The sequence below is a fragment of the Mizuhopecten yessoensis genome, unplaced genomic scaffold (genome assembly GCF_002113885.1).
Source record: "Mizuhopecten yessoensis strain PY_sf001 unplaced genomic scaffold, ASM211388v2 scaffold10333, whole genome shotgun sequence".
In the NCBI taxonomy this organism is placed as follows: domain Eukaryota; kingdom Metazoa; phylum Mollusca; class Bivalvia; order Pectinida; family Pectinidae; genus Mizuhopecten; species Mizuhopecten yessoensis.
In genome coordinates this window covers 275,003-302,672 of record NW_018408494.1, presented here as the reverse complement: position 1 = coordinate 302,672, position 27,670 = coordinate 275,003, and the positions used below count along the sequence as shown (strand labels likewise).

The following is a 27,670-nucleotide window of genomic DNA, read 5'->3' as shown; positions in this document are numbered from 1 at the left end:
AACAATTTCACCAATGATGCATCAATAAATCACTTTATTTCTCGCATATAAAATTCAGTCTCCTCTGGGTAACTTTCACTCACACACTTTCCATACATAAACACAGTTTGTTTTAGCCTGAAGTCAGGAAGCCGTGGCCCGGTCAGTCAGAGACAGTCGGTATGATCTGATTGCTGACTCTACTTCTGCCCAATTCTGTTGCTTCTGGTCACTATCGGTTTTACAGAATCTCTGAAAGTGAAAAGAACAGGTTGTCAGAACATTAACACAAGATATCATAAAAATCCTTGATGTTCACATTATACAGTCAAACATAATCAACTTGCGACAACAACTTCGGAAACTGAAACCTGACTGTATTGATGGTTGGGATCAGCTGTCCCCACTGCAACACTTGTGATCTTTTTCCGGTTTCCTATTTTTCCTGTCTTCTTTCTTTTCTATTTTCTTTCTGTTTCAGGCGGTGTCTACCCAGACACCTTATGACCCTGCCTGTTGCGAGGGCATTGAACCAAAAACAACAAGAGGCCCAGAGGGCCTGTATCGCCCACCTGAATATTTAAGCAGTCATAGCAAAATATTCTCATTTAATATTATATTGCACTACAGATATTTCCCTCGCAAACTTTGTTGAATCAATCTTTTGAAACTACCAGCCAAATAATATTATAAGAATCTATGCTTTTTGGTTCTTCTTCAGAAGTTGTTTGAGATATTTTCCCCTGTGACCTTGTAAGTAGGTCAATGTCATTTTCCTACCCAAACTTTGTTAGCTCTAACCCAAAAAGCTACCAGCCAAATCTTATGAATCCATTCCTTTAGGTTCTTCAGAACAAATCCTTTGAAATGTTGTTGACCTCTGTGACCTTTAAAGAAAGTTGAGGTCATTTTCATTTGCAAACTTTGGCAAGCTCTATCCCAGGAAGCCACCAGGCAAATGTTATAATTTTATGCCTTTTGATTATTCAGAAGAAGTAGTTTGATGTTTTTGACATATTTGACCCCTGTGACCTTGAAGTTGGTCAAGGTCATTTTCATTCTCAAACTTTGTCAGGCTCTATCCCAGGAAGCCACCAGCCAAATTTTAAGATTTATACCTTTCAGTTCTTCATAAGAAGTTGTTTGAAGTGTTTGACACATTTGACCCCTGTAACCTTGAAAGTAAGTCAAGGTCATTTTCATTCTCAAATTTTGTCCCGCTGTATCCCAGAAAAAGAGACCATCAGCCAAATATAAGGATTCTATACCTATTAGTTCTGCAGAAGAAGTTGTTTGAAGAGTGTCACATATTTGACCGCTGTGACCTTCACAGTAGGTCAAGGTCATTTTCATTCTTCAACTTTGTCTGACTCTATCCCAGGAAGACACCAGCCTAATTTGAAGATTCTATACCTTTTAGTTCTTCAGAAGTCGTTTGAAGTATTTGACCCCTGTGACCTTGAAACTAGGTCAAAGTCATTATCATTCTCAAACTTTGTCAAGATCTATCCTAGGAAGCCACAAGCCAAATATGAAGATTCTATACCTTTTAGTTCTTCAGGAGTCGTTTGAAGCGTTTGACATATTTGACCGCTGTGACCTTGAAAGTAGGTCAATGTCATTTTCATTCTCAAACTTTGTCTAGCTCTATCCCGGGAAGCCACCAGCCAAATATAAAGACTCTATAACTTTCAGTTCTTCAGAAGAAGTTGTTTGAAGAGTTTGACACATTTGACCCCCTTTGACCTTGAAAGTAGGTCAAGGGAATTTTCATTCTCAAACTTTGTCAGGTTCCACCCCAGGAAGCCATCAGCCAAATATGAAGATTCTATACCGTTTAGTTCTTCAGAAGAATTCGTTTGAAGTGTTTGACATATTTGACCGATGTGACCTTGAAGTAGGTCAATGTCATTTTCATTCTCAAACTTTGTCTGGCTCTACCCAAGGAAGCCACCAGCCAAATATAATGACTCTATACTTTTCAGTTCTTCAGAAGAAGTCATTTGAAGAGTTTGACCCCCTGTGACCTTGAAAGTAGGTCAAGGTCATTTTCATTCACAAACTTTGTTGGGCCCTATCCCAGGAAGCCACCAGCCAAATTTGAAGGTTCTATACCGTTCAGTTCTTCAGAAGAAGTCGTTTGAAGTGTTTGGCACATTGAACCCTGTGACCTAAAAAGTAAGTCAAGGTCATTTTCGTTCTCAAACTATGTCAGGCTCCTACCAACAAAGCTTTCAATCAAAAATCATGACTCTAGGCCTGTTCGTTCTTCAGAAGAAGTCGTTTAAAGGAAAAGTTGACGGATGACGACGGACGCCGCACCATGACATAAGCTCGCTTGCTCTTTGTGCAGGTGAGCTAAAAATCTAACCTATTTATTGTCTGAATACCTACCTGTATCGTAGACAACTGGGTCTCTTTGTTCTGTGATATTCCATATGGCGTAGGGATTTTCTCATTTTTGTAGATGTGTTTGTATAGGTGTATTAAACTGACAGCATCCGTCAGTCTAGAAAAAAATAAGTTCTGGTATTGAAACAGTAAACTGGAACACTATAATCATCCTTGTATCTAAGTAGTGTTTATTAGCTAGGAAAACAACTATTTTTTTATAGATGTAAAGGGCACTGCTACATTCATAAGAAGGGAGCAGTCTTTTTTCTGTTTGGCTTTAAATTTTCTCCTTTCTATAATATATATATATAGAAGCAGATATGCCTGCATTCAGAATAAACTAAGTTAAAAGCTATATATACTCCTATAACATACAAGGCCACTGGCTGGCTGTTATTTATCAGATATAAGTAATAATAATGATAATATACAACATCTATATAATTTGTAAAATTACTCTAAAGCGCTTTACAACATATGGATAATAGTATTAGTTATAATTGTGAAACAAAATCAAAGGCTTACAATCGCTTTTATACACAGGAAGGATATGATTATGATGACTGTGGCACAGCAATTGTCGAACGTAGCTTGCCGTGTTCAACCTCTAGCATTGGTGGAGTATCTTCTTTATAGAAGATAGAGCAACCGACAGGAGATTTTCAGGCTAAGAGTAACTTACCATAACGTGTTATGCATCTTTATAGTTTCTTGTTTATTTTTTTTCACAGGCTTTGCAGTCCATAAATTGGATAAATATTTTGATGCCAGGCATGAACAATCCTGAATAGCAACATTGGTAATGGGTGTATTTCTTTTTTGTATTATGCATCACGACATGTGATTTTCATATGCCTGTCGTATTATGGTATGGGGAGCATCTGTCCTTCTGTCCTTCTGCACTCTGGTTTCCGTAAGAAACTTGCCTTAATATTTTGATTTTGATGAAACTTGGCATACATGTACATTAATTACGTAAAGACTAAGGCATATTGTGCTCTGACTGGTCGACAGCCCTCACAAATATGACTGGATTCCGGGTAAACTTGGTCAATATTGACAATTTGTCAAAAAGCTAAATTGGACAGTAATTAATAAGTAATAGAAACAATCCTCTGTTTAATGGTTTAAGGCGAATTGATTATTGGCAAAATAAAAGCAATTTTTTATTTCTATTTTCATGAAAATGTATACATTCCTGAAATTGGTTAAGTATGTTTTCTCCTTTCACCACATTCCAGGAATAGTTCCCAACTTTACTGAGTTATACAGTACAAATGCTGTTTCTTCTCCTTATATTTCCATATTTTAACACATCTAGGTACAATAATGCAGACTTAAGTATGTCAGACTGGCATGGGATGGCGTATATTGTTCTGCCCTGCGGTACTTGTGTTATAGAGTACCTCTCCTCAAATGTATTGATTGTCTGTGTCATTGCAATGTGTTATAAGTTTGAATGTGAAATTAGCTATTCTTTGGAAAGCCTGGACAATATGACTAATTAATTAGTCAGAGTACAGACTGTATGGGTACTTTATGCAAGTTGTTAGCCAAGTCTTATTATTGCAAAGAAAGTGAAAATTTCCCACTAAGATCAAAATCATTTTTAGAATAGAACAAATATTATTAAAGACAGTCCAATACTTACAAATCGTGTTGTATCATGTCCACTAGCAGATATGTAATGTCCTTCTTTAAGATGAAATAGAAAGACATTGGGCCGAAGAATCGTGTGGACCCCAAATCATTAAAACATCTGTTCTTCCATACATACTCATAAATGGTACTTGTAACCTGTGGATGGATACAGAACATGTTGGTATCTTTCCCAAGAGCAATTAAGCTGTCCAGTGTTATGATGAATAGCAAAAAAGAATTACTATAGCTAGTTACCATGGTTACCTGACAGATGGCCTAACAGTACTAGTTGTTAAGGTTACATGACGATTCATGGGAAATATATTGTCTTTGTTATATGCTCAGCAATGACCGCTCTGTGATGATTTGCTCAGTCTATAAACTTGTGACTCAAAGCATTTAAAAGAATGCAATGGCATATTTCAAGGACATTTTAATGGTTATTTGTATATCAAGCATGCTTTTATCATTGGTAGAAATATATGCATCAGAAAATAATTGCAATATCAATAACTCATTGTAGAATTAATTATAACGATAATGCCATCTTATCACAATAGGTGCTTAAAGATGTGTCTTCAATAGTTTGATGGTCACAGATAAAAATACAAATGTGTCCCACTTTTAAGTACTTCAGGGGACAAATTTTGTCAAAAATCATCCTGAAGAATCCCACTGTTCAGGCGAAACCAAAAAATCAATTACTTGTATCTCAGTATCGGGCTAAGATTCTGTAACATCCCAACCTCGGCTTACGCCTCGGTTGGGATTTTGTTACAGAATCTTAACCCTCGACTAAGATATTCCGATCTCGCTCAGTTACAGGTAATAGATTTTATTAGCACGATTATTGTTAGGGAAAACAGATTCAGTTATTTTTTTAATGTTCTTACTCTGATGAAGTTCGGGTCATCTGGCTCAAACTGGGTACATGCTCGGTCCAGTATATATCTGATATCGGTCAATCTGTTCTCCAGCAAGTGCTACGACAAAACAACATCACATTAATATGCTATCTGGTTGATCTCATCCAGTTTTACTTTTCTTGTTTAAGTGCTTTTAATTGACTGAAATGAAGCCTGTCCAAGCTGAACACCATCAAAACATTACACTGTATACATGGTATTATTATTAAATATTTCAAATGGTATTATTTTGTTTTTGTTTTTCAATAAAATAATATGAAATATGAAAATTTCAAAACAGGAAAATTTAATTGTAAAAGCTCATATTTTTCAAGTAACTGTTAAATTAACAGAGTGAAAAGGACCATGTTAACAGATTTTGTTCATGTTGTTCAGAGAATGGTTACTTAATGACAATTTTATATAAAAGTTTTAATTTACAAAATGTTGAAAAATACACTAGTTTTAAACTAAAGTTACAAGAACAGGGATTTAAAATTGATGTTTGAAGTCAAAAGCACAGAAATATTTAAGATAAATTTTCATGCATTTTGTACAAAAACCTTATATATTTGACTCTTTTAACTAATCTGGCTTTGAGCTTGGATCAGGTTTAGAAAAGTTTCTTGAATAAATACTTAAGTTTTATGTTAGGTTGGCAATACTGTTGTAAAAACTGATTTATATGTACCTCTAACTGGTCTTGCTCAAACATTTTTGGCTGTACTATAGATACTCCAAATTTGGGGTAGTAAAGAAGGTTAGCCCGTCTTCGCTCATCAGGGATAGCTTTCCTCAGTTTGCCATCGTTATCCCGAACAACTATTATTCTATCCTGAAAAATAAGTCATAGAATCATGAACTGTTTGATCTCTCTTGATAAGAAGTATTCAAACATGTTGAACAAGGTCGACTTCAGATCGTCAGATACAAACATGACATAGCATTATGGTATTACATCTACATGTTGGACAAGGTCGACCTCAGATCGTCAGATACAACCATTACATAGCATTATGGTGTTATATATCTACATGTTGGCCAAGATCGACTTCAGATCGACAGATACAAACATAACACAGTATTATGGTATTATATATCTGTATGTTGGACAAGATCGATTTCAGATCGTCAGATACAGACATTACATAGCATTATGTTATTATATATCTATATGTTGGAAAAGATCGACTTCAGATCGACAGATACAAACATAACATCCCGAACAACTATTATTCTATCCTGAAAAATAAGTCATAGAATCATGAACTGTTTGGTCTCTCTTGATAAGAAGTATTCAGACATGTTGAACAAGGTCGACTTCAGATCGACAGATACAAACATAACATCGCATTATGGTATTATATAACTGCATGTTGGACAAGATCGCCTTCAGATCGTCAGATAAAAACATTACATAGCATTATGTTATTATATATCTATATGTTGGAAAAGATCGACTTCAGATCGGCAGATACAAACATTACACAGCATTAAGGAATTATATAAACATGTTGGACAAGGTCTACTTCAGATCGTGAGATACAAACATTACATAGCGTTAAGGTATTATATCTAAACGTTGGACAAGATCGACTCCAGATCGTCAGATACAACCATTACATAGCATTATGGTACTATATATCTGCATGTTGGACAAGGTCGACTTCAGATCGTCAGTTACAAACATTACATAGCGTTAAGGTATTATATCTATATGTTGGAAAAGATCGACTTCAGATCGTTAGATACAAACATAACATAGCATTATGGGATTATATATCTGCATGTTGGACAAGGTCGACCTCAGATCGTCAGATACAAGCATTACATAGCATTAAGGCATTATATCTACATGTTGGCCAAGATCGACTTCAGATCATCAGATACAAACATTACGTAGCATTAAGGTATTATTTCTACATGTTGGACAAGGTCGACTTCCGATCGTCAGATACAAACATGACATAGCATTATGGTATTATGTATCTGCATGTTGGACAAGGACGACTTCAGATCGTCAGTTACAAACATTACATAGCTTTATGGTATTATATATCGACATGTTGGAGAAGATCGACTTCAGATCATCAGATACAAACATTACGTAGCATTAAGGTATTATAGCTACATGTTGGACAAGATCTACTTCAGATCGTCAGATCCAAACATTACATAGCATAAAGGTATTATATCTACATATTGGACAAGATCGACTTAAGATCGTCAGATACAAAAATTATATAGCATTATGGTATTATATAACTGCATGTTGGACAAGATCGACTCCAGATCGTCAGATACACACATAACATAGCATTATGGTATTATGTAGCTGCATGTTGGACAAGGTCGACCTCAGATCGTCAGATACAAGCATTACATAGCATTAAGGAATTGTATCTACATGTTGTACAAGATCGATTTTAGATCGTCAGATAAAAACATTACATAGCATTATGGTGTTATATATCTACATGTTGGAAAAGATAGACTTCAGATCGTGAGATACAAACATAACATAGCATTAAGGTATTCTATCTACATGTTGTACAAGATAGACTTCGGATAGTCAGATACAAACATAACATAGAATAATGGTATTATATATCCACATGTTGGACAAGGTCGACTTCCGATCGTCAGATACAAACTTTACATAGCATTAAGGTAGTATATCTACATGTTGGAGAAGATCTACTTCACATCGTCAGATACAAACATGACATAGCATTATGGTATTACATCTACATGTTGGACAAGGTCGACCTCAGATCGTCAGATACAAGCATTACATAGCATTAAGGGATTATATCTACATATGGGACAAGATCGACTTCATATCGTCAGATACAAACATTAAATAGCATTAAGGTATTATATCTACACGTTGGGCAAGATCTACTTTACATCGTCAGATACAAACATACATAGCATTATGGTATATATATCTACATGTTGGAGAAGATCTACTTCACATCGTCAGATACAAACATGACATAGCATTATGGTATTATATATCTACATGTTGCCGACTATTTCCTAAGTGAAAGCAGGGTTAAAATTCACACAATACAAAATAAGTCTGAGGCAGTTTTTCCTTTCTTCCTTACAAGTCATTATACATAGAAAGCAAGGAGAAAAGTTTTTTGTTTATGTTCCTTAATCCCTGAAAAGTAGTTAACTACAGGCAAATTTGACCAAGCACTGCTCCATTGCACTCCTTCCCAAGTTTTCTTCTCACAGTTAGTGATCCCAGGTGACCTGATTAACAATGACAATCAAAGTTTCTGAAAGGACAGCGAGTCCTGTACTGTACACATAAAAGTTATTAATTAATGAGCTTATTGACATGATATTCAAAGTTCATACAATTTTAGTCCGACATCTCAAGTCAAAATGTTAAACCATACTACTACCTATCCAATGCCAAGTACCACTTTTCTGGTAGAAATGTTGAATACGATTGGTGTGGGCCTGTATACCTCATTGGTTCTGATATCACAGTGCTTGTCAAAAATATATACTATTTTTGCATGCAAAATAGAAATAGAAATTCTGGAACGGTTGTGTGGTGTACTGGCCTTCCTCATCACTGAAATCTTTTAAATGCATAGCTGGAGTTTTTTCTTTGATCAAATCAAATTATTTTTTCTGAAGTTATCGTACAGCTGATCCTTTCTACAGGTCTAAATGTTCACATGTAACACTTTCAAGATCTTGATGCATGAGAGTATGTTATTTTAGTGTATAATGTCCCCAAGGACGACTTTCTAATGCATATGTTCAGTAATTAGGGGTTTGTTTGTATTTCGGTCGTTGGGTGGCACTGTAGAAACCTCACTCGCCTTACCCCTAGCCAAAAGGTATGGGGTCACCTGCCCGACCACGTGGGTTTTCTCCGGGTACTCTGGTTTCCTCCCACACTTAGACCCCCAAGTGCTAATATCTGGGCCAACATAACTGATTAATATAAGTTGAAATAATTGTTGTTAAAGAAATAGAAGTTCAATTTCACAGTTATTATATTCCCTGCGCATTCGCTAATTTTGAATGTTATTGTTAGTTGTATTTACCCTATTGTGTACTCCGCTGGAGATGTCAACAAACACCCATTTTGATGTCAATGCTGGGGCAATCTCTGGATCATGTGACAACACTTCTACCTTTAGGTTTGGGGCTTTCATAAATGGTGGCATTTTCAGCATTTCTGTTGCCCTCTCCATTGCTTTCACTTCCATCTATGTATACAAAATAGAAGGTTATATATTCTACATACTGAAGAAGACAAAAGAAAGAAAGAAAAATAGGACACAGTAGCAGTTTTATCTTTTAAACTTTCCTTCAACTGAAGTATCATGAATGTTAACCAGTCACTGTCAGCCTCTTTGAAAATACATGTATCCGAGTTTGGAGAGACCCAAAGTAATGATACTGTCAGGAAATGAGAAATTCAAAGTATTAAAAGTAATGCTTTTTCACAAGAGATCCTTTAAGGATCTTAGCACCCATCATCAAAGGATCTTTATCAGATATACTAAAGATGATTTTTTACCTTGCTTGTTTTTTTTTTTTAAATCTGCTACATTGAGATAGAACTTCTGATATGAACATTGTAAATGTACCAGGTTACGCTGAAATCGACCAGGTGGAATTTGACAGGTAAAGAAGGAACCAATTCACCATTTTCTATAGAAAATTTCCCCACATTTGCCATCATGCTATTAAAAGATTGCTGGCTTATCAAAGCTCTACTGTGTGTTTTCCTTCATTGTAGGTAGTATTTTATATGTATTTGCACATGTGAAAACATATACCAACCCTTCGCAGCTCCACATCTGACATTAATTCGTAGCGAGGTTTCACATGGTGGTCTGTTTTACGGATTCTGACAAAATCATCCATATTAAGCCTGGATATCTTTAATAAAACTTCTTGAACTCTCCTCTGTAGAAATATTGGTAGAGGGTCTTGAGCAAAATGAGGCATTGTTGGCCCACCACCTGATGAGGGAGGTAATGTTGTTTGGGGATCTGACTTGTCCGTCTCAGATGAACTCAAGGATCCTTGACTGCCTGCAGTAAAAAGAACATTGTAATTGCATAATTAATAATCTGCTAACATGTAGTAATATCAGTATCAATTGAGACATCATAAGGTATATAACAGTGACATCACAAATTACCATTCCTTTGATTTTTCACTATCAGGTAAATGTGGGTTGAGATATCAAGATCACAAGGATTGGTCTGAAACTCATTCACATTCTATCTATAAGGTTGTTTCATAAAAACAATAATAAAAGAAACTTGTTTGAGACTGTCTTTTTATCTCTACGTCATTCATATATGGTACTGCCTTTAAGAAGGATTTTGAAATTTCATAGAAATTAACTAATTTTGATATATATGATATTATCATAATTTTTATTACGCATCTGGATACGACCTCTTCCGAGGTAGAATAGTTTACCATTAACATATACAGGTAATAATTATATAATCAGGCTATGAATGTGATCAGGCGATGTCTTGAGAAGTTACATGTCTGATAAAGATTGAGCAACGGCTGATTCAAAGGCAGCCGATCGCGCAATCTAATTAAAATTACCTAATGTAAGAGTATCGTAGAGGAACGGGATTTCGGATATGATTTTAACTAGATATGGATGATATTTGGCATGAAGGATGCATGCATTTAGTTTTTTTAATTTGGTGATTTCTTTGATATTTTTCCAACACATATGGTTTTCCATGATAAATCTGAAAGCTTGTCATTTTTCCCAGTAGCATAATTACAACAAAACGACCATTTTATTCCATTTGACATGATGACTGCACAGTAAACACCAAGTAAATTATAAGCGTGTGAGCTGTTGTTCTACTTATGAATAATTCATATCATCCTTGAGACTTTCTTGATAGGTTGGTAAATCAGTTGAATACCATATCACATTTAGTTTTTGTTTTTTCATGTTTTGGTGTTTTTACTCCTTTTGACCTTTCAGTTAAAAAAAAAACTCCATCAAGAAATATGTCCAAAAAAGAAACTTTTAGACCAAAATGTGTCATTTCAAAATATAGTTGCAAGACAGTCCGAAAGGTCAAAGAATTCCTAACATGATAACAGAAAAGGTTGTTGAAAACTCCAGGGTGCATGATATACAGACTTGATACTCCATGGGTTAACGTTACACTCTATACCCCCACCCCAACGCATCCAAAAGGTGGCACATATTGCCTTTGATTTTGTCATGACACAATCTTCCAGGGTGCAGAGAGCATAAGGGGACGTAAACCCTGGAGTATCGAGGATGCATGTCATATTGTCATCTACATGTACTTGACTTTATAAAGAGAAATTTAGTTTCAATTATTTTTATTTCCAACTCAACTCAATATTTTTTCCAATACATTACAGACTTGTCTGTAAAAAATATGGTAGTTTTGAACCATTATGAACAACATGGCGTTATACGTTCATTTTAAACTGACATATATTTAAATATCTCGTAGACAATCGCGGGTTTCTGTGATTATCTGCTCTTCCCGGCCTGTTCAAGAAGAGAAGGTCGAAGTGTTATTTTTGTCCAACTTATACAATTTTCGTTATGAGACAGATAGAAGCATATCTTACTATTTTGAGCATACGTTCGTGTTTGTAAACATGCTCTTCTTAAGTTAAATAATCGCCGAAATATCTTTAAATGATCTAAAGAGGCCATCTCATGTGTCTCTCTCTGCAACCGGAAGTTGAATGTTGCTCTCAGAACGGTGTGAGGATGTCCTAAAATTACAATAAACATAGATTTTTTTTTATTGTTAAACATGTTTTAATAAAGGTGTTTGTTAGTAATAAAACTTAATAATTGTGAATGTTTTTCTTAATCCTTTCTTTTTAACTTGAACTCAACGACATGCCGAAAACGCTACACTAAAATCTTAGTCATCAAGACTATTGAACTAAATGGGTCGAGAGGACAAGGGTGTAGATGATAGGGACTACCAGAACCCACGTGAATTGTAAACAAACTGCGTGAAATATTTTTTTCATATCAAACGAGAAGTTTTGCAAATAATCACAAAATGAGTCGAAGATATTCAACAGGAGAAGTAGAAGATGACGAATTTGAAAGCGATATTTTCAAAGATATAGAAAAGAAGACACAAGATGGTAATGGTACATCCGGATCAGAAAATGAATCTGGTAAATATCAACGGGGAAGATACATTGTACTCTGGAAGTTCTGTGTCAGCAAATATAGCATTTTTTTTGGACAAAGCTGTAATAAATTGTTTTTTTTAGATCTGCAAACGTCAAAGTTTACTTGGCACGAGGTATAGTCAACAAACATAGAATAGCTTTAGCTAAACATACATTTCAACAAAAATCATCAATATCATGACTGCAAAAAGAATAAGCCCACTAGATGCTTCTTGTTCATAATACATTTAATTCATGTAATTTTACAATACAACATATAACTATTATGATTGATTGTACACAACAAATATTCTTGAGTAATTAATCATACAAGTAAGTAGCACATACATATTCTATAGAGACTGACTTAAAGTAAAGTAATACATTATGTAGACTAAGATATATCTGTTAAATTTATTATATTAAAAGAATGAGTCATTGACAGCAAGTTTCTGATTTGTGTGTTATATGTAACATCTATAAGAAAGATGATAGTATTTGTTATTTGAGGTAATGACTGTAGTGCATATAACACAAGGATTTTGGTCCAGATTGCATAATAGAGCACATTTTTTTTCATCAAATATAATATGCCAGTAGGTTTCTGAATTCGCCAGTTTAGTTTTACCCCACTCGCAACAAATTGCAAGTTGCTGCAAAAGTTAAATTCTATCCCTGTGTTAAGTCTCTCTACGTTTTACCCCACACATGAAAATTATTTTATATGCAATAGGAACTTTAATGTTTAAATTTAATACTTTCAACTTTGTAGTTAGTTGCATACAAAATATCTGAGTTAATGCTAGGTTCCCACTATCAGGATTCGTGGCACAATCGATGTAAATCGTTGTCTTAATTGTTAATTGTAAAAACTTTTTGAATGGTTCAAAATTTCTCTACGATCAACAAGATCAATTGTCAATCGTGATCATCGTATCAGATCGTTTTGCATCACTATGGTGTGAAATGAAATAGTTGTCGATGTAAGCTGATCCAGCTTCTTGAGACACATCTTGATACTGTTCTATAGTTGTGTCCGGTTGTGAGAACCATGTAGGTACACAAAACAATCATCCAATCAGAAACACTAGCAGAATTCAGGACAGGCATATAACATAATCGAACTTAATACAAAACCTACAACATAACTAACACTCACTGCTTTAAACCTGTTTTTTGTATCCTATAGCAAATTAGAAAAAAAACAAACAAAAAAAACCTACATAACAAACGCACTACATGTACACAGCACAAGACCAAAAATAATTCCATAATCGTCAATATTGACTGAGGAAGGAATAAATATGAAGATGAAGTGTATTTTACTCTTCACTTAACATTTCTCCAAATGAGATCCAAGGGAATATGTAGCATATCTGTATTAGATTTTTCATGCCCAGCAGTTTTATGTATGGTTATGGGGTGGGGATCTCAACTGATTCCAAGCTGTGACTCAGAAACTAGGTCCCTAGGCCTAGGTTGTGACCAGACCCCAGGATCAATTCAAATATCATGACTGCATTCGTCTCTTTTTGCCCATCATTTGTATTTATAGTTTTGGGGTGGGGATCTAGACCATTTCTAAGTTATGACCAAGGGGTTAAGTCTCCAAGGGTGGGGCAGACCCCAAGGCCATCCTGGAAGCATATGTGCATTCATCTCTTTACACTCAGCAATTGTATATATGGTTATAGGGTGGGAATCTCAACTGTTTCAAAGCTGTGACTAAGAAACTAGGTCCATAGGGTTTCAGTCAGACCCCAGGGTCTATTCTAATATCATGACTGCATTTGTCTCTTTATGCCGAGCATTTGTATACATAGTTTTGGGGTGGGGATCTCAACCGTTTCAAAGTTATGACCCAGGGACTATGTCTCCAAGGGGGGGGCTAGACCCTAGGGCCATTCTGGAAGCAAATGTGCATTCTTGTCTTTATACTCAACAATTGTATATATGGTTATACAGTGGGGATCTCAACCAAGTAATACACTTTTTTGGATCCCACTCCTTAGCCTGGGGGTTGAGCCACACCATTTGTACATTTTTTTTTTTTTTATATCCCTGCCTCCCATGAATGCTTCCGACCAAATATGATTGATATCCATGGCAAAGTTCTGCGGAAGAAGTTGTTTGTAGCAATATAGCTGATTTGCCATCTTTTGGCCCTGCCCCCTCAGCACCCTGGGGAGTCAGCCCCACCATTTGTGGAATTGTGATCAACACCACCTCAGGGATGCTTCCAGTCCAATATGGTTGATATCCATCACTTAGTTTAAGAGAAGAAGTCGCTTAAAGCAATATAGCCAAATTGCCCACTTTTGGCCCCGCTCCTCAGCCCCTTAGGAGGTCAGCCCCACCATTTGTACAATTTTGAATCCCCACCACCTAGGGATGCTTCAAGTCAAATTTAGTTAAATTCCAATCAGAGGTTAAGAAGAAGAAGTCGTTTAAAGAAATTGTTGACGTACAGACGCCGAACGCCACAGTCTGGCATGAGCTCACCTTGGTCCTTCGGACCAGGTGAGCTAAAATTGTTCGCTTAAGATTAAACTGTCCTTTGTACAGTAATGATGTAATTTAATATGATCAAGCAGCACAATAAGTGAAAACTTTTTTAGTATAAACTCGTCTGATATGTTATACATCTTATGAATGGACCTGAGTTGTAGCATTTTTAGCCAATTCAGCATATTCTGTGTTTTAAAGAAGGCAATTATCATAATAATGGTTTTTTCACATAATACAATAATTGTGTCTTGTATTTAAGTATATGCCTGTCATAGACCAATAGTGTCTATATTTAATCCAACACTTGAAAAAGTTGGGGCAAAATGGTTTCGGGTGTGACGGTTTGGGGTGAATTGTGTGTTATTCATTATGGCCATTGTAGGTTTAATAGACTAGGAGATGTCTCGCGGACAATGTAGCACACAGAACTACAAATTTAGAGCCATGCATGTAGGATGTAATATAACTGTCTATAGATTGGCATTCACACAAGTTGTCATTGGATGATTGACTTATCACAAGATTTATACTAGAATAACTCAATTTAGCCGACATATTCTGGTCACTTCACCTTAATAAGAAAACCCTGTAACATAAATTAATGGAAACCATTTAATACCAGGTAATCCCCCGTATTAGTGTGACTTATTTTGATTCCTTAGTACTGTTTCTTCTGCCTGATATATCTGGTAAGAGTGAAGGAGACACATAGATAGCTTTCTCTCATTTCCGTGTGTGTAAGATAGAGCTGTCCAGGGTAAGAAAAGTGTGTTAGAAATTTCTATCTTACACCACATTTCACGTGACGTGACATCACAATGGCTTGACAATGATGTGACGTCACGAATTATAAAATTCTGATGCGGCAATGCGGAAAAGGCTATTTGATGTAATTAAAACCTATAATGATATATTTACCGTACACGTTAGAAAGATGAGATAAATTTTTCTGTGCAAACTTTGTTAATATGGGGTATGATAAATCTTGTTGACTGATTAATTTTCGTCAAAGAAAATCTGGGGAAAAGTTATTTTCAAAATGGTAGCCAGTCCAAACGCATTTTCATGGTTTCTAAGCTTATTCTGGTAGTGGGAATGAGAGAAAAATAAATTTTCAAATTAAAAAACCCCTTGGGTGAAATTTCCCTATCCTTCACCCCTGGGCATGAAAGAGTTTTATAATATTAATTGGCTCAAAACTTCAATACTATTTAAATGACGCAAGCAAAAAGCTATAGCAAATATTTAGAATTTTGCATAGAAATAAAATTATGAAAGAATCCTTAATCTTGCCTTCTGTATTTATCAACTGGTCTGCATTCTTGTGGCATTTTCAAGTGACAAAATTGGAAAATAGATTGATATTTTTTAAGCATGATGCATTCCAGTTTTGTGTTAATCGGACAATTCAACAACATATGGTGTCTGTTTTATATATATCAGGAGGTAGAAAACTCCAAAATTCATTATTTTTTCTTTGATACAATATATCAAGATATTGCTGTATTTAAACAGGACAATATATAAAGGCTTTGTTGTATGTAAACAATTCATGGCAATGCATCAAGTTTTTACAGTATATAATTAAAGGGAGGAAAAAATATCAGGGTTTCACAAAGGCAGTATATCAAGGTTTTGCTGTAGGTGCATTGCATGAGAATGTCGGGTTAATCTACAAAAAACGTAGCCATTTTCAGATGGATTTTGAATTGCTTAAGTTTTGAACTTTTTACTTACAACATTTATGTTCTGAATATTTGCAGATGAACCAGAATCCTCTGAAAATGAAGACTTATTGGTGGAAAGTGACGAAGAATATGACGAGGACAATGTTGCCACAAAGGTGAAAACAACTGACATTGCTTATGACAATGAGGAGGATAGTGATCAGGATGATGCTCCTGAGGCTGTTTCTTTTCAGTCAGGGAAGGAAAATGCCATACAGAGAATGAGGCAAGTCATGAAACAGATTGACACGGAAAAGATGACCCTCAAAAACAAGCGGAGACATCTTGATCAACAGTACAAGGACCAGAAGGTATTAATACTTAGGCATCCGTAGTTACTTACCCGGTATGTGTAATTGAGATCTGTAGTTACTTACCCGGTATGTGTAATTGAGATCTGTAGTTATTTACCTGGTATGTGTAATTGAGATCTGTCGTTACTTACCCGGTATGTGTAATTGAGATCTGTAGTTATTTACCGGGTAAATGTGTAATTGAGATCTGTAGTTACTTACCCGGTATGTGTAATTGAGATCTGTAGTTACTTACCCGGTATGTGTAATTGAGATCTGTAGTTACTTACCCGGTATGTGTAATTGAGATCTGTAGGTATTTACCCGATATGTGTAATTGAGATCTGTAGTTACTTACCCGGTATGTGTAATTGAGATCTGTAGTTACTTACCCAGCATTGAAGTCTGGTGTAGATATATCTATCTGTTAAAATACCAAAGTCTGGTTTCAGGGCCAGAGGAAACTCGGGCTAATGGACATCAGCGTTACCTATTTAACTTATTCCTTGGCTCTGCATCGGCTAAGAATCAAACCTGGGACTACAGATTACTAGTTGCTCTTCTGATCATGATTATGCTGAAGGGAAATTCCCACTGTTTGAGCCAGTAACAAACAAATGACTGCTTCACTATGTGTCATATATATCTACCATAAAACAAATACTGTGGCTTTATCATCCCCTAACAATAAAAGGGATATAGCATTCTTCCCATAATTACTCAGGTTATATCCTTTAGCTGGCATTGATAGTCATAACTTCATTTCTTACCTAATGGAATTTAATGAAACTTAAGGACTTGTTATGACATGCAGTAAGGAATAAGTTTGTGCTTCAGGGTGCTAAAGTAGGTCAAGTTCACAGTTAGAAAATAAATTTCAGTGCATTTTTAACACTCTTCATTGATCACAATTCACAAGTCAATTTAATATTTGTTGATATGTAACTACTGTATTTTACCCCCCTTTCCCTTACTTTAAATTTCCATGCACAGGGTGGGTACCCGGTTGTAAGCCCTTTCTTCAATTTTGTCAGCGTCAGTAAAAATAGTTTTTGCATAGTTGTATGATGTATCAATATCCAGGAATAAGCCCGCCCCTATATATGACATATTTTCATGCACAGGCCCTCTGGGCTTATCACCAGTAAAATATGGTAGTACTTTACCACGTACTATGTATCAGTATAACTGTTTTTGTATATACCAGTTGAAACAGTATGTTATAGGGCACAGAAATATTCTGTGATAGTTGAGCATACTTGATCTGTAAGTGTGCCAACCTAATATGCAGAATGTACAGTTTTCCTGCCAATCGTAGAAATCTCATCACCAGCTTGTATCCCAGATTGAATTATTAACAAGACAACACTCACAGTCACTCAAATCTACTTAAAGCCATTGTAATGTATAGATATGCATTATAAATTTGGATAGAAACCATAAATATTGATTCATGAAATTTAAAAAAATGTTGAAATAACATAATATGCCTTCTTACCTACTACATCTTTTCCTGATATGTAACCTGAAACACAAGTATTTTTTATTTTGCCCTAATCTCTAACGTTTGTTTATCAAACTGTTCAGAAAAAGAAGTTGGAAGAACTCTCTAAGAGAAAGCTACCTGAGGATTTCTTTGATGACCTGCCAGAGGAGACAAATGATGTGAAGTCCAAATTATCATCAAAGAAAAAGAAAGGTTTGTATATCCAAGTCAAAGTGTACCTGTCTGTTTGTATATTAATTTTCATTTCAACACATTTTATAGATAAATCCATCAGATAATTAGGGTATACATATGTATGTAAGTGTCAATGTAAAAAATATTATTCAAGGTGTAGACTATGGAGAACTGTAAGTTTCAATTTTGTTAATTAATATTCTATTGTAATATGTTAAATGGGGTGTATTAAAAATGATGGTAAAATACAAGGGTTCACTTTTTGATATATCATTGTGTGTGCTAAATAATGTCAATGTAGTTTTTTGAATGTTGAGAACTGAAACTACAAGAATGCAAAATATATTTCTTGTCATTGTTTACTGAACTTTAGAGGAGATGAAGATTTCAGTGGACAATATAGGGTTTGTGGACAATAGAAAGCTAAGAGAAAACGCTATGACAATGTGTTGGTGTTTCTGTTTAGTGAGATGTGTAGAGGATGTAGGGTTTGTGGACAATAGAAAGCTAAGAGAGAACGCTATGACAATGTATTGGTGTTTCTGTTTAGTGAGCAGTGTAGCAGATGAAGAGGAAGGGAGTTTGGCTGATACAGAGGAAGACTTCCAGGTTTCAAAACAAGATTTTATTTCCTTCGACAACAACAGGTGATGATGACAAATATTTTGTTCCCTGTTGACTGCTATAACACATTCATGCTAGTACAGTTGTATTTCTATTTTATTTAATGTTTTTGTCAATCATTAATCTGCCCATCTGACAAAAGCTTTTCCTTTTAAAAGCCTACTTCTTCTGTAAGGATGATTAACATTCAAATAAACTTGGCCTGAGCTGCAGTTTCATAGGGCCAACGTGCAGTGGGACTTATTATTGTTATATATAAAAAGAATGTCACCCCCTCCCCTCTAGAAAAACTGATGAGGCACAATAGGAAAAAAGAAGTAAGACTTTACTTAAAGATAAATCATTGAGTTAGTTTGGCGGGAATTTGACCAACTTTGGACTGAAGTATCACAGGGACAAGGACACACAATGCTTTATAAAAGATAGGTTTCAACTCCTTGGGGTCGAGAGCAGTTCTGACAGTAGTGACAAAAGTTCCTCTCATGGACCTGAACAAGATTTGATATTTTCCTAAATAATTTACATTCAAAGATGGCCAACTGTTCCTTGATTTTCTCATTCATTTTCAACTACAACCAGGTAAATGGCATCAAAACTTGATCTGAACAGTGCTCTCGAGGTTTAGAACAGGTGCTATTATTTTCTGGGTTGATTCCAAAAATCAAATAGAAAATTGCTACCCTATTATGCTGATTTAAGAAAGAAAAAAGGCTACACTGCCCTCAGATCTAGTTGAATAATTTGCAATTCCAACAGATCAATTTTAAACAAACATGTTACAAATGCTCCATGATTGTCCTTTCCAAGTTTCGTTATTTTTCTTCTTTATGTCTGTAACAAAACCTTGTTGCCATTATGATAGCAAGTTAGTTTAAACTATTTCTCGACTAGTTAACATAGTGAAAGCAAAATATCTGAGTGTTACAGACCCATTTGACCTATTGTTAGAATTTGTAACCAATTCATGTTTATTTTGTGTATTACCGGGTACCAGTATAAAACTGTCAACAAATCTCTCTGTGATGAAGGACAGACATTATAACATCTGTTACAGCATGTTAACATTCTGTGATAAAGGACAGAACATTTGTTGTGTAACATCTGTTACAGCATGTAAACATTCTGTGATAAAGAACAGAACATTTGTTGTGTAACATCTGTTACAACATGTAAACATTCTGTGATAAAGAACAGAACATTTGTTGTGTTACATCTGTTACAACATGTAAACATTCTGTGATAAAGAACAGAACATTTGTTGTGTAACATCTGTTACAGCATGTAAACATTCTGTGATAAAGGACAGAACATTTGTTGTGTAACATCTGTTACAGCATGTAAACATTCTGTGATAAAGGACAGAACATTTGTTGTGTAACATCTGTTACAGCATGTAAACATTCTGTGATAAAGGACAGAACATTTGTTGTGTAACATCTGTTACAGCATGTAAACATTCTGTGATAAAGGACAGAACATTTGTTGTGTAACATCTGTTACAGCATGTAAACATTCTGTGATAAAGGACAGAACATTTGTTGTGTAACATCTGTTACAGCATGTAAACATTCTGTGATAAAGGACAGAACATTTGTTGTGTAACATCTGTTACAGCATGTAAACATTCTGTGATAAAGGACAGAACATTTGTTGTGTAACATCTGTTACAGCATGTAAACATTCTGTGATAAAGAACAGAACATTTGTTGTGTGACATCTGTTACAACATGTAAACATTCTGTGATAAAGAACAGAACATTTGTTGTGTGACATCTGTTACAACATGTAAACATTCTGTGATAAAGGACAGAACATTTGTTGTGTAACATCTGTTACAGCATGTAAACATTCTGTGATAAAGGACAGAACATTTGTTGTGTAACATCTGTTACAGCATGTAAACATTCTGTGATAAAGGACAGAACATTTGTTGTGTAACATCTGTTACAGCATGTAAACATTCTGTGATAAAGGACAGAACATTTGTTGTGTAACATCTGTTACAACATGTAAACATTCTGTGATAAAGGACAGAACATTTGTTGTGTAACATCTGTTACAGCATGTAAACATTCTGTGATAAAGGACAGAACATTTGTTGTGTAACATCTGTTACAGCATGTAAACATTCTGTGATAAAGGACAGAACATTTGTTGTGTAACATCTGTTACAGCATGTAAACATTCTGTGATAAAGGACAGAACATTTGTTGTGTAACATCTGTTACAGCATGTAAACATTCTGTGATAAAGGACAGAACATTTGTTGTGTAACATCTGTTACAGCATGTAAACATTCTGTGATAAAGGACAGAACATTTGTTGTGTAACATCTGTTACAGCATGTAAACATTCTGTGATAAAGGACAGAACATTTGTTGTGTAACATCTGTTACAGCATGTAAACATTCTGTGATAAAGGACAGAACATTTGTTGTGTAACATCTGTTACAGCATGTAAACATTCTGTGATAAAGGACAGAACATTTGTTGTGTAACATCTGTTACAGCATGTAAACATTCTGTGATAAAGGACAGAACATTTGTTGTGTAACATCTGTTACAGCATGTAAACATTCTGTGATAAAGGACAGAACATTTGTTGTGTAACATCTGTTACAACATGTAAACATTCTGTGATAAAGAACAGAACATTTGTTGTGTTACATCTGTTACAACATGTTAACATTCTGTGATAAAGAACAGAACATTTGTTGTGTAACATCTGTTACAGCATGTAAACATTCTGTGATAAAGGACAGAACATTTGTTGTGTAACATCTGTTACAGCATGTAAACATTCTGTGATAAAGGACAGAACATTTGTTGTGTAACATCTGTTACAACATGTAAACATTCTGTGATAAAGGACAGAACATTTGTTGTGTAACATCTGTTACAGCATGTAAACATTCTGTGATAAAGGACAGAACATTTGTTGTGTAACATCTGTTACAGCATGTAAACATTCTGTGATAAAGGACAGAACATTTGTTGTGTAACATCTGTTACAGCATGTAAACATTCTGTGATAAAGGACAGAACATTTGTTGTGTAACATCTGTTACAGCATGTAAACATTCTGTGATAAAGGACAGAACATTTGTTGTGTAACATCTGTTACAACATGTAAACATTCTGTGATAAAGGACAGAACATTTGTTGTGTAACATCTGTTACAGCATGTAAACATTCTGTGATAAAGGACAGAACATTTGTTGTGTAACATCTGTTACAGCATGTAAACATTCTGTGATAAAGGACAGAACATTTGTTGTGTAACATCTGTTACAGCATGTAAACATTCTGTGATAAAGGACAGAACATTTGTTGTGTAACATCTGTTACAGCATGTAAACATTCTGTGATAAAGGACAGAACATTTGTTGTGTAACATCTGTTACAGCATGTTAACATTCTGTGATAAAGGACAGAACATTTGTTGTGTAACATCTGTTACAGCATGTAAACATTCTGTGATAAAGGACAGAACATTTGTTGTGTAACATCTGTTACAGCATGTAAACATTCTGTGATAAAGGACAGAACATTTGTTGTGTAACATCTGTTACAGCATGTAAACATTCTGTGATAAAGGACAGAACATTTGTTGTGTAACATCTGTTACAGCATGTAAACATTCTGTGATAAAGGACAGAACATTTGTTGTGTAACATCTGTTACAGCATGTAAACATTCTGTGATAAAGGACAGAACATTTGTTGTGTAACATCTGTTACAGCATGTAAACATTCTGTGATAAAGGACAGAACATTTGTTGTGTAACATCTGTTACAGCATGTAAACATTCTGTGATAAAGGACAGAACATTTGTTGTGTAACATCTGTTACAGCATGTAAACATTCTGTGATAAAGGACAGAACATTTGTTGTGTAACATCTGTTACAACATGTAAACATTCTGTGATAAAGGACAGAACATTTGTTGTGTAACATCTGTTACAGCATGTAAACATTCTGTGATAAAGGACAGAACATTTGTTGTGTAACATCTGTTACAGCATGTAAACATTCTGTGATAAAGGACAGAACATTTGTTGTGTAACATCTGTTACAGCATGTAAACATTCTGTGATAAAGGACAGAACATTTGTTGTGTAACATCTGTTACAACATGTAAACATTCTGTGATAAAGGACAGAACATTTGTTGTGTAACATCTGTTACAGCATGTTAACATTCTGTGATAAAGGACTGAACATTTGTTGTGTAACATCTGTTACAACATGTAAACATTCTGTGATAAAGAACAGAACATTTGTTGTGTTACATCTGTTACAGCATGTAAACATTCTGTGATAAAGAACAGAACATTTGTTGTGTAACATCTGTTACAGCATGTACACATTCTGTGATAAAGGACAGAACATTTGTTGTGTAACATCTGTTACAACATGTTAACATTCTGTGATAAAGGACTGAACATTTGTTGTGTAACATCTGTTACAACATGTAAACATTCTGTGATAAAGGACAGAACATTTGTTGTGATGTTTACACTGATAAAGTATGTCACCACAGATCTTATTCTCATTACAGATTGAGTGGTGTAGAAGTGTCGACAATACAGAACCATAAACAGAAAACGATGTCCTCCAGGTGTAAAGCGGCCAATTTCAGGGTAGCTCGGCTCAGCAATGTTCCTCGACACACAAGTGAGTTGCCTTACATTCAGTACTTTTGAAAGGGACATTTGGTATGACAAAATATATTGGGGGGAAAAAAGAAAGAACATACAAACTGAATTGAAATTATGCTTTTTTAAAAAGGCATGGTTGATCACTTGTATCAGTTGTGAAATTGTACAAATCATATTATTCAAGATAGAAATACCTGGTAAAGTAAACATACCGAGGTATTGTCACTTAGAACTTAGACCTATATACCACTACCACCACTATTTATGTAGCTATGTGTCGGAATACATTGGTACATTTATTTTCACTTTTTTTGTAGGTAAAACTTACTTTGCCAAGCTGGAAAAGAAGAAAGCATTGAAGACCGGATTGGAGAAAGAATTCATGATTAAATGATATGAGAGAAAAGGGATTTTTAAATATGTACACATATGTATATTTATATAAAAGTATCAGCAAAAACGGTGAAAAAAGTACAAGGGAAGTAACTCTGTTATATCCTGCCAGTTGATTGACTGATGTCCTGATTACAATAATTTCGAACATGGATTAATGTGGTACATTTTGTATTTACATGTAAATCGTGAAAGATTACTGCTGCCATTTCAAATTAAAATATAAAGTCTTCTTCAATAAGATATGTGAAGGAAAGATTTTGTTATAATTATACATGTTTGTGTATGAATGAGAGTGTGAGATTCTGTTTATCATATATGTACATGGTTTCACAAGTTTTAGTTGCACTAAGACTCATTGTATGTTAATAAGTAAAACATTCTGTATATGCAAACATTTAAGATCCTGTTCATCATATGAGTCTGTTATACAGTCTGTTAAGTTCGGAGTTGTGTAAGATTATGTATATCATAGCATGTGCATAAGAGTGTAAATATCTGTCTTACGACTTGTTATGGAATGAAGATTTCTGTTTATCTACAGAAGTATAAAATTCTGTTTATTCACATGAGTACAAAGATTATTTGTACAAGTATCACTAGAGTTCATGTATACTTTTCAGAGTATACTTATGTTGGTGTATGTGACAATAAGATTCTTGTAATGTACACGAGTAGGAAATTCTCTTCCAGAATTCATGTAGGGGAGGAGGGGTGGGAGGCACTTTCATACTTTTAATAGCCCATTTCATATAACACTGAATTTATATGCATCCGAGAAAATTCAAATAGAAATACCTTTATTGCAAAGTTAACCTTTATATTTGTCCAATAAACTCCCTACTGATGAGTTTTCTGTGTCGTCTAGTAGCCTTCTTTAGCTCTAATGAAAGGGGACAGTCGGAGGGGAGTAAGTCATAAGAGTCGGGGATTAACCCTGTTATGTGACTCAAAAAGACTGGCATATCAGTAGCAGGTACTTCGTGTCACCTTCTGTTTTGTCTCAGCTCTAGTAAAGCTGATGAAGTGGAGTCTGTGTTAATGACAAATTTCCTGAAAGCATAATCATATCTTTGGCACCAAGAACTAAGTGTTGGATAGTGAAACAGAGTGACAGTAGTTGGTATTGTTGGGGTCCATGTCGTCTCGCCATTTGTTTCAAGCCTCATCACTTCTCTGTCTTGTTTCTTTATTGACTCTTCTTCAGCAGAATTAGCTGTCCTCCAGACAAGACCGGAGACAGGACAGAGAGTGAGACACACTTCCAGCTTCTGATCATGATCATGATATGGCAGCCTTGTTCAGTCACTTCGATTAATTAGGGTTATGGTTTGAGTTAGGGTTAACCATTGAGTCAATTGAAATTGACAGACTCCCCTTAGGCAGTACCAGTTTTGACTCCAAGCTGTTGATCATTGAGTGTAATTAAATGGTTAACATTTGGTCATGGTTGCTTTCTGGTAACTTTACTAAAGATACATTATCATGATCATATTTAGAATGTAAGGCCAACATGATTGGAGTACCTAAGAATATCAATTAAACATTTAATCAGTATTCTCAGAATCAGTTGTAATTTATCATTGTTTTGAAACTGAAACACCAAAACTTTCAAACTTCCAAAACTATATGAACTTATGTAAAACATAAATCATGTGGTGCTCAACTAGCCAATGTTTGTGCTATTAAATATTGTCTTCACATTTTGTTTTGTGTTTTTTGTACTATTATTTTAGCAATAATGTCAAGTGATATTCTGCTCTTGGGCTGTACATGTGCAAGCGGAACTGGACTTGACTGGAGTCATCGGCGACCTGTGAGGTAGCTCAATTGGTAGAGCGTCGGTCTAGAGTTCGGAGGGTCCTAGGTTTGAACCCCGGTCTGGTCGTTACATTTTCTCTTCTTCTGTTACAAAATTGGCAAGCTTGCCGACCCTTGTTTCTGCATTGCAAGTACACTTAACAAAAGGATACTCTAACTTGGGTATCTCTTTCTCCTGTTACACATGAATGCTAAATACCTACAAAATCCCTCTCATCAGAGGGAGCTGCATGGCGATTTATTCGTTTTTGTTTGGGTGACGGTTGAGGCAATTTTAAGGCGGTAGGGTTCAACTTTTAAAATTCAACAATTTCAAAAACTTCTTCCATAGGCCTGTAAGGGCTAGATTAATGAGATTTGTCTTAAATGTGTTAAAATGAATTATAATTTTCCTGTAGCTTGTAAGGATGAATTGCTATCATCCAGCTTGACCCACATTCAAGATCACAAAAGGCTTATGTGAAACAGTTTTTTTCTAAAGCTTTTAAATTAAGGTAGAAAGTCCTAGTCATCTGTGAGTTATCTCCAAAGAAAGAAGAGTTCCAATTTATCAGGTATTTTACTGTGCTAACTGTCTTTTTTCATCGGCAGTTAACAATTGAACATTTTCTACTCAAGGACCACTCAAAAAATTACCCTGGCTGCTAATTGCACTCACTTAGACATGTTCAACTTCTCAAAAACCACTGAAGTTTTGAACTCAAAACTCGTTACAAATGAATGTTCTTTATTAGGTCACTTCTAGATATTGTTAAATTTAGCCAACTTGATACAAGAAACAAGAAAAGATGCTGGCAGAGACATTAATCACTTAATGACTTCAAAATTGTCCATGGAACTCACAAAAGCATTCAGGCCCAATGGGAATTATTATGATTATTTCTGCTCTAACTTTTAGAATTTTCTTACACTTGTAGTATTGATGAAAAGTTAAGATTTTATTGGATGCAAAGAATAAACATATAATACTATTTTATATTATGATTAGTAGAAGATTAAAAAAATAGTGGGAAGTCACTCTGCCCTCCCTGTTCCCACACACCATCTCCCCATCCTGTAAATATTGTACATTTTATCATACATTGTATCTTGACCATATGTAAGATGAGCTTCATGCTCAATATGTTATCAAGAATAGATAAAGCCTTTAATATTATTATCCTAAATCCTCCACACATTTTACAATTAAATGAAAGATATTGGCATACTGCAATATTGTATTAAAAGCTTGAATCCTTTACAACCCTGATACAACTATTTTCATTATTTGTTTTGATAATATGTTAATAATAATAATAATTTTATTCAGGTAAAAGGCATGTGTTACAGGGTTAAAATGCATTTTTACACCATTTGGAATCACAGATAGTTTTGAATCACATGTAGTTATAGTTATAGTTATATTTATCATCAATTGTTTACAAATGAATGAGTACAATACATTTTGGCACCAATCGTTTACAAATGAATGAGAACAATCAAACATGAATAAAATTTATGACAGTTATAATATAAAAGTTTTGAGTTTCAAATTTCAAATTTCCAGAAAAAGTTTAACTGATTAGGGCTACATTCGCGTTACCGGTTGAAACGGTTGAACCGGTTGAACCTGTAAAGAAAACGACAGGTACAGATTTGGACCGAGGCTGACCTCAGGAAAATTTGGTACGTGTAGATTGAGGGGTCCAGACGTACCTGGCCGAAACTAAACTGCTGAATATTGCTAGTTTGCGTTATTTCTTTCTAAAACAATGTCAAGCCACATGTAGTTTTTAAGATACGATATGTAATTTAGTGGACGCGTGAGAGAAGGGCATAATATTCTTGATACATTGTTTTTT

At 35.0% G+C, this 27,670-nt stretch overlaps 2 protein-coding genes across 2 annotated transcripts; one reads left to right on the top strand and one right to left on the bottom strand.

Annotated features, from left to right (window-relative positions):
• Positions 1-19: 19 nt before the first annotated feature.
• LOC110460246 (28S ribosomal protein S22, mitochondrial-like) lies at positions 20-11,678 on the bottom strand. Its single transcript, XM_021513060.1, has 8 exons — positions 11,556-11,678; positions 9,741-9,994; positions 8,996-9,160; positions 5,611-5,754; positions 4,908-4,997; positions 4,025-4,170; positions 2,374-2,488; positions 20-231 (listed from the first exon to the last, which is right to left on the bottom strand). The coding sequence occupies exons 1-8, from the start codon at positions 11,641-11,643 to the stop codon at positions 124-126; spliced, it is 1,110 nt and encodes a 369-aa protein (XP_021368735.1). The 5' UTR covers positions 11,644-11,678; the 3' UTR covers positions 20-123.
• Positions 11,679-11,881: 203 nt separating this feature from the next.
• LOC110460245 (bud site selection protein 21-like) lies at positions 11,882-25,711 on the top strand. Its single transcript, XM_021513059.1, has 6 exons — positions 11,882-12,125; positions 16,394-16,668; positions 18,238-18,349; positions 18,882-18,978; positions 23,516-23,631; positions 23,933-25,711. Exons 1-6 carry the CDS (start codon positions 12,005-12,007, stop codon positions 24,007-24,009), a joined length of 798 nt encoding a protein of 265 aa, XP_021368734.1. The 5' UTR covers positions 11,882-12,004; the 3' UTR covers positions 24,010-25,711.
• Positions 25,712-27,670: the final 1,959 nt, after the last annotated feature.

Bases quoted from the DNA above. Each gene is read 5' to 3' on its own strand.
- LOC110460245 (XM_021513059.1), top strand. From the start codon at position 12,005: ATGAGTCGAAGATATTCAACAGGAGAAGTAGAAGATGACGAATTTGAA. The intron at 16,669-18,237 runs GTATTAATACTT...CAAACTGTTCAG, and splicing joins AACAGTACAAGGACCAGAAG to AAAAAGAAGTTGGAAGAACT. The intron at 18,350-18,881 runs GTTTGTATATCC...GTTTCTGTTTAG, and splicing joins ATCATCAAAGAAAAAGAAAG to TGAGCAGTGTAGCAGATGAA.
- LOC110460246 (XM_021513060.1), bottom strand. From the start codon at position 11,643: ATGGCCTCTTTAGATCATTTAAAGATATTTCGGCGATTATTTAACTTA. The intron at 9,161-9,740 runs GTTGGTATATGT...TTGTATACATAG, and splicing joins CAGATGTGGAGCTGCGAAGG to ATGGAAGTGAAAGCAATGGA. The intron at 5,755-8,995 runs GTAAATACAACT...CTTATTTTTCAG, and splicing joins CCAGCGGAGTACACAATAGG to GATAGAATAATAGTTGTTCG.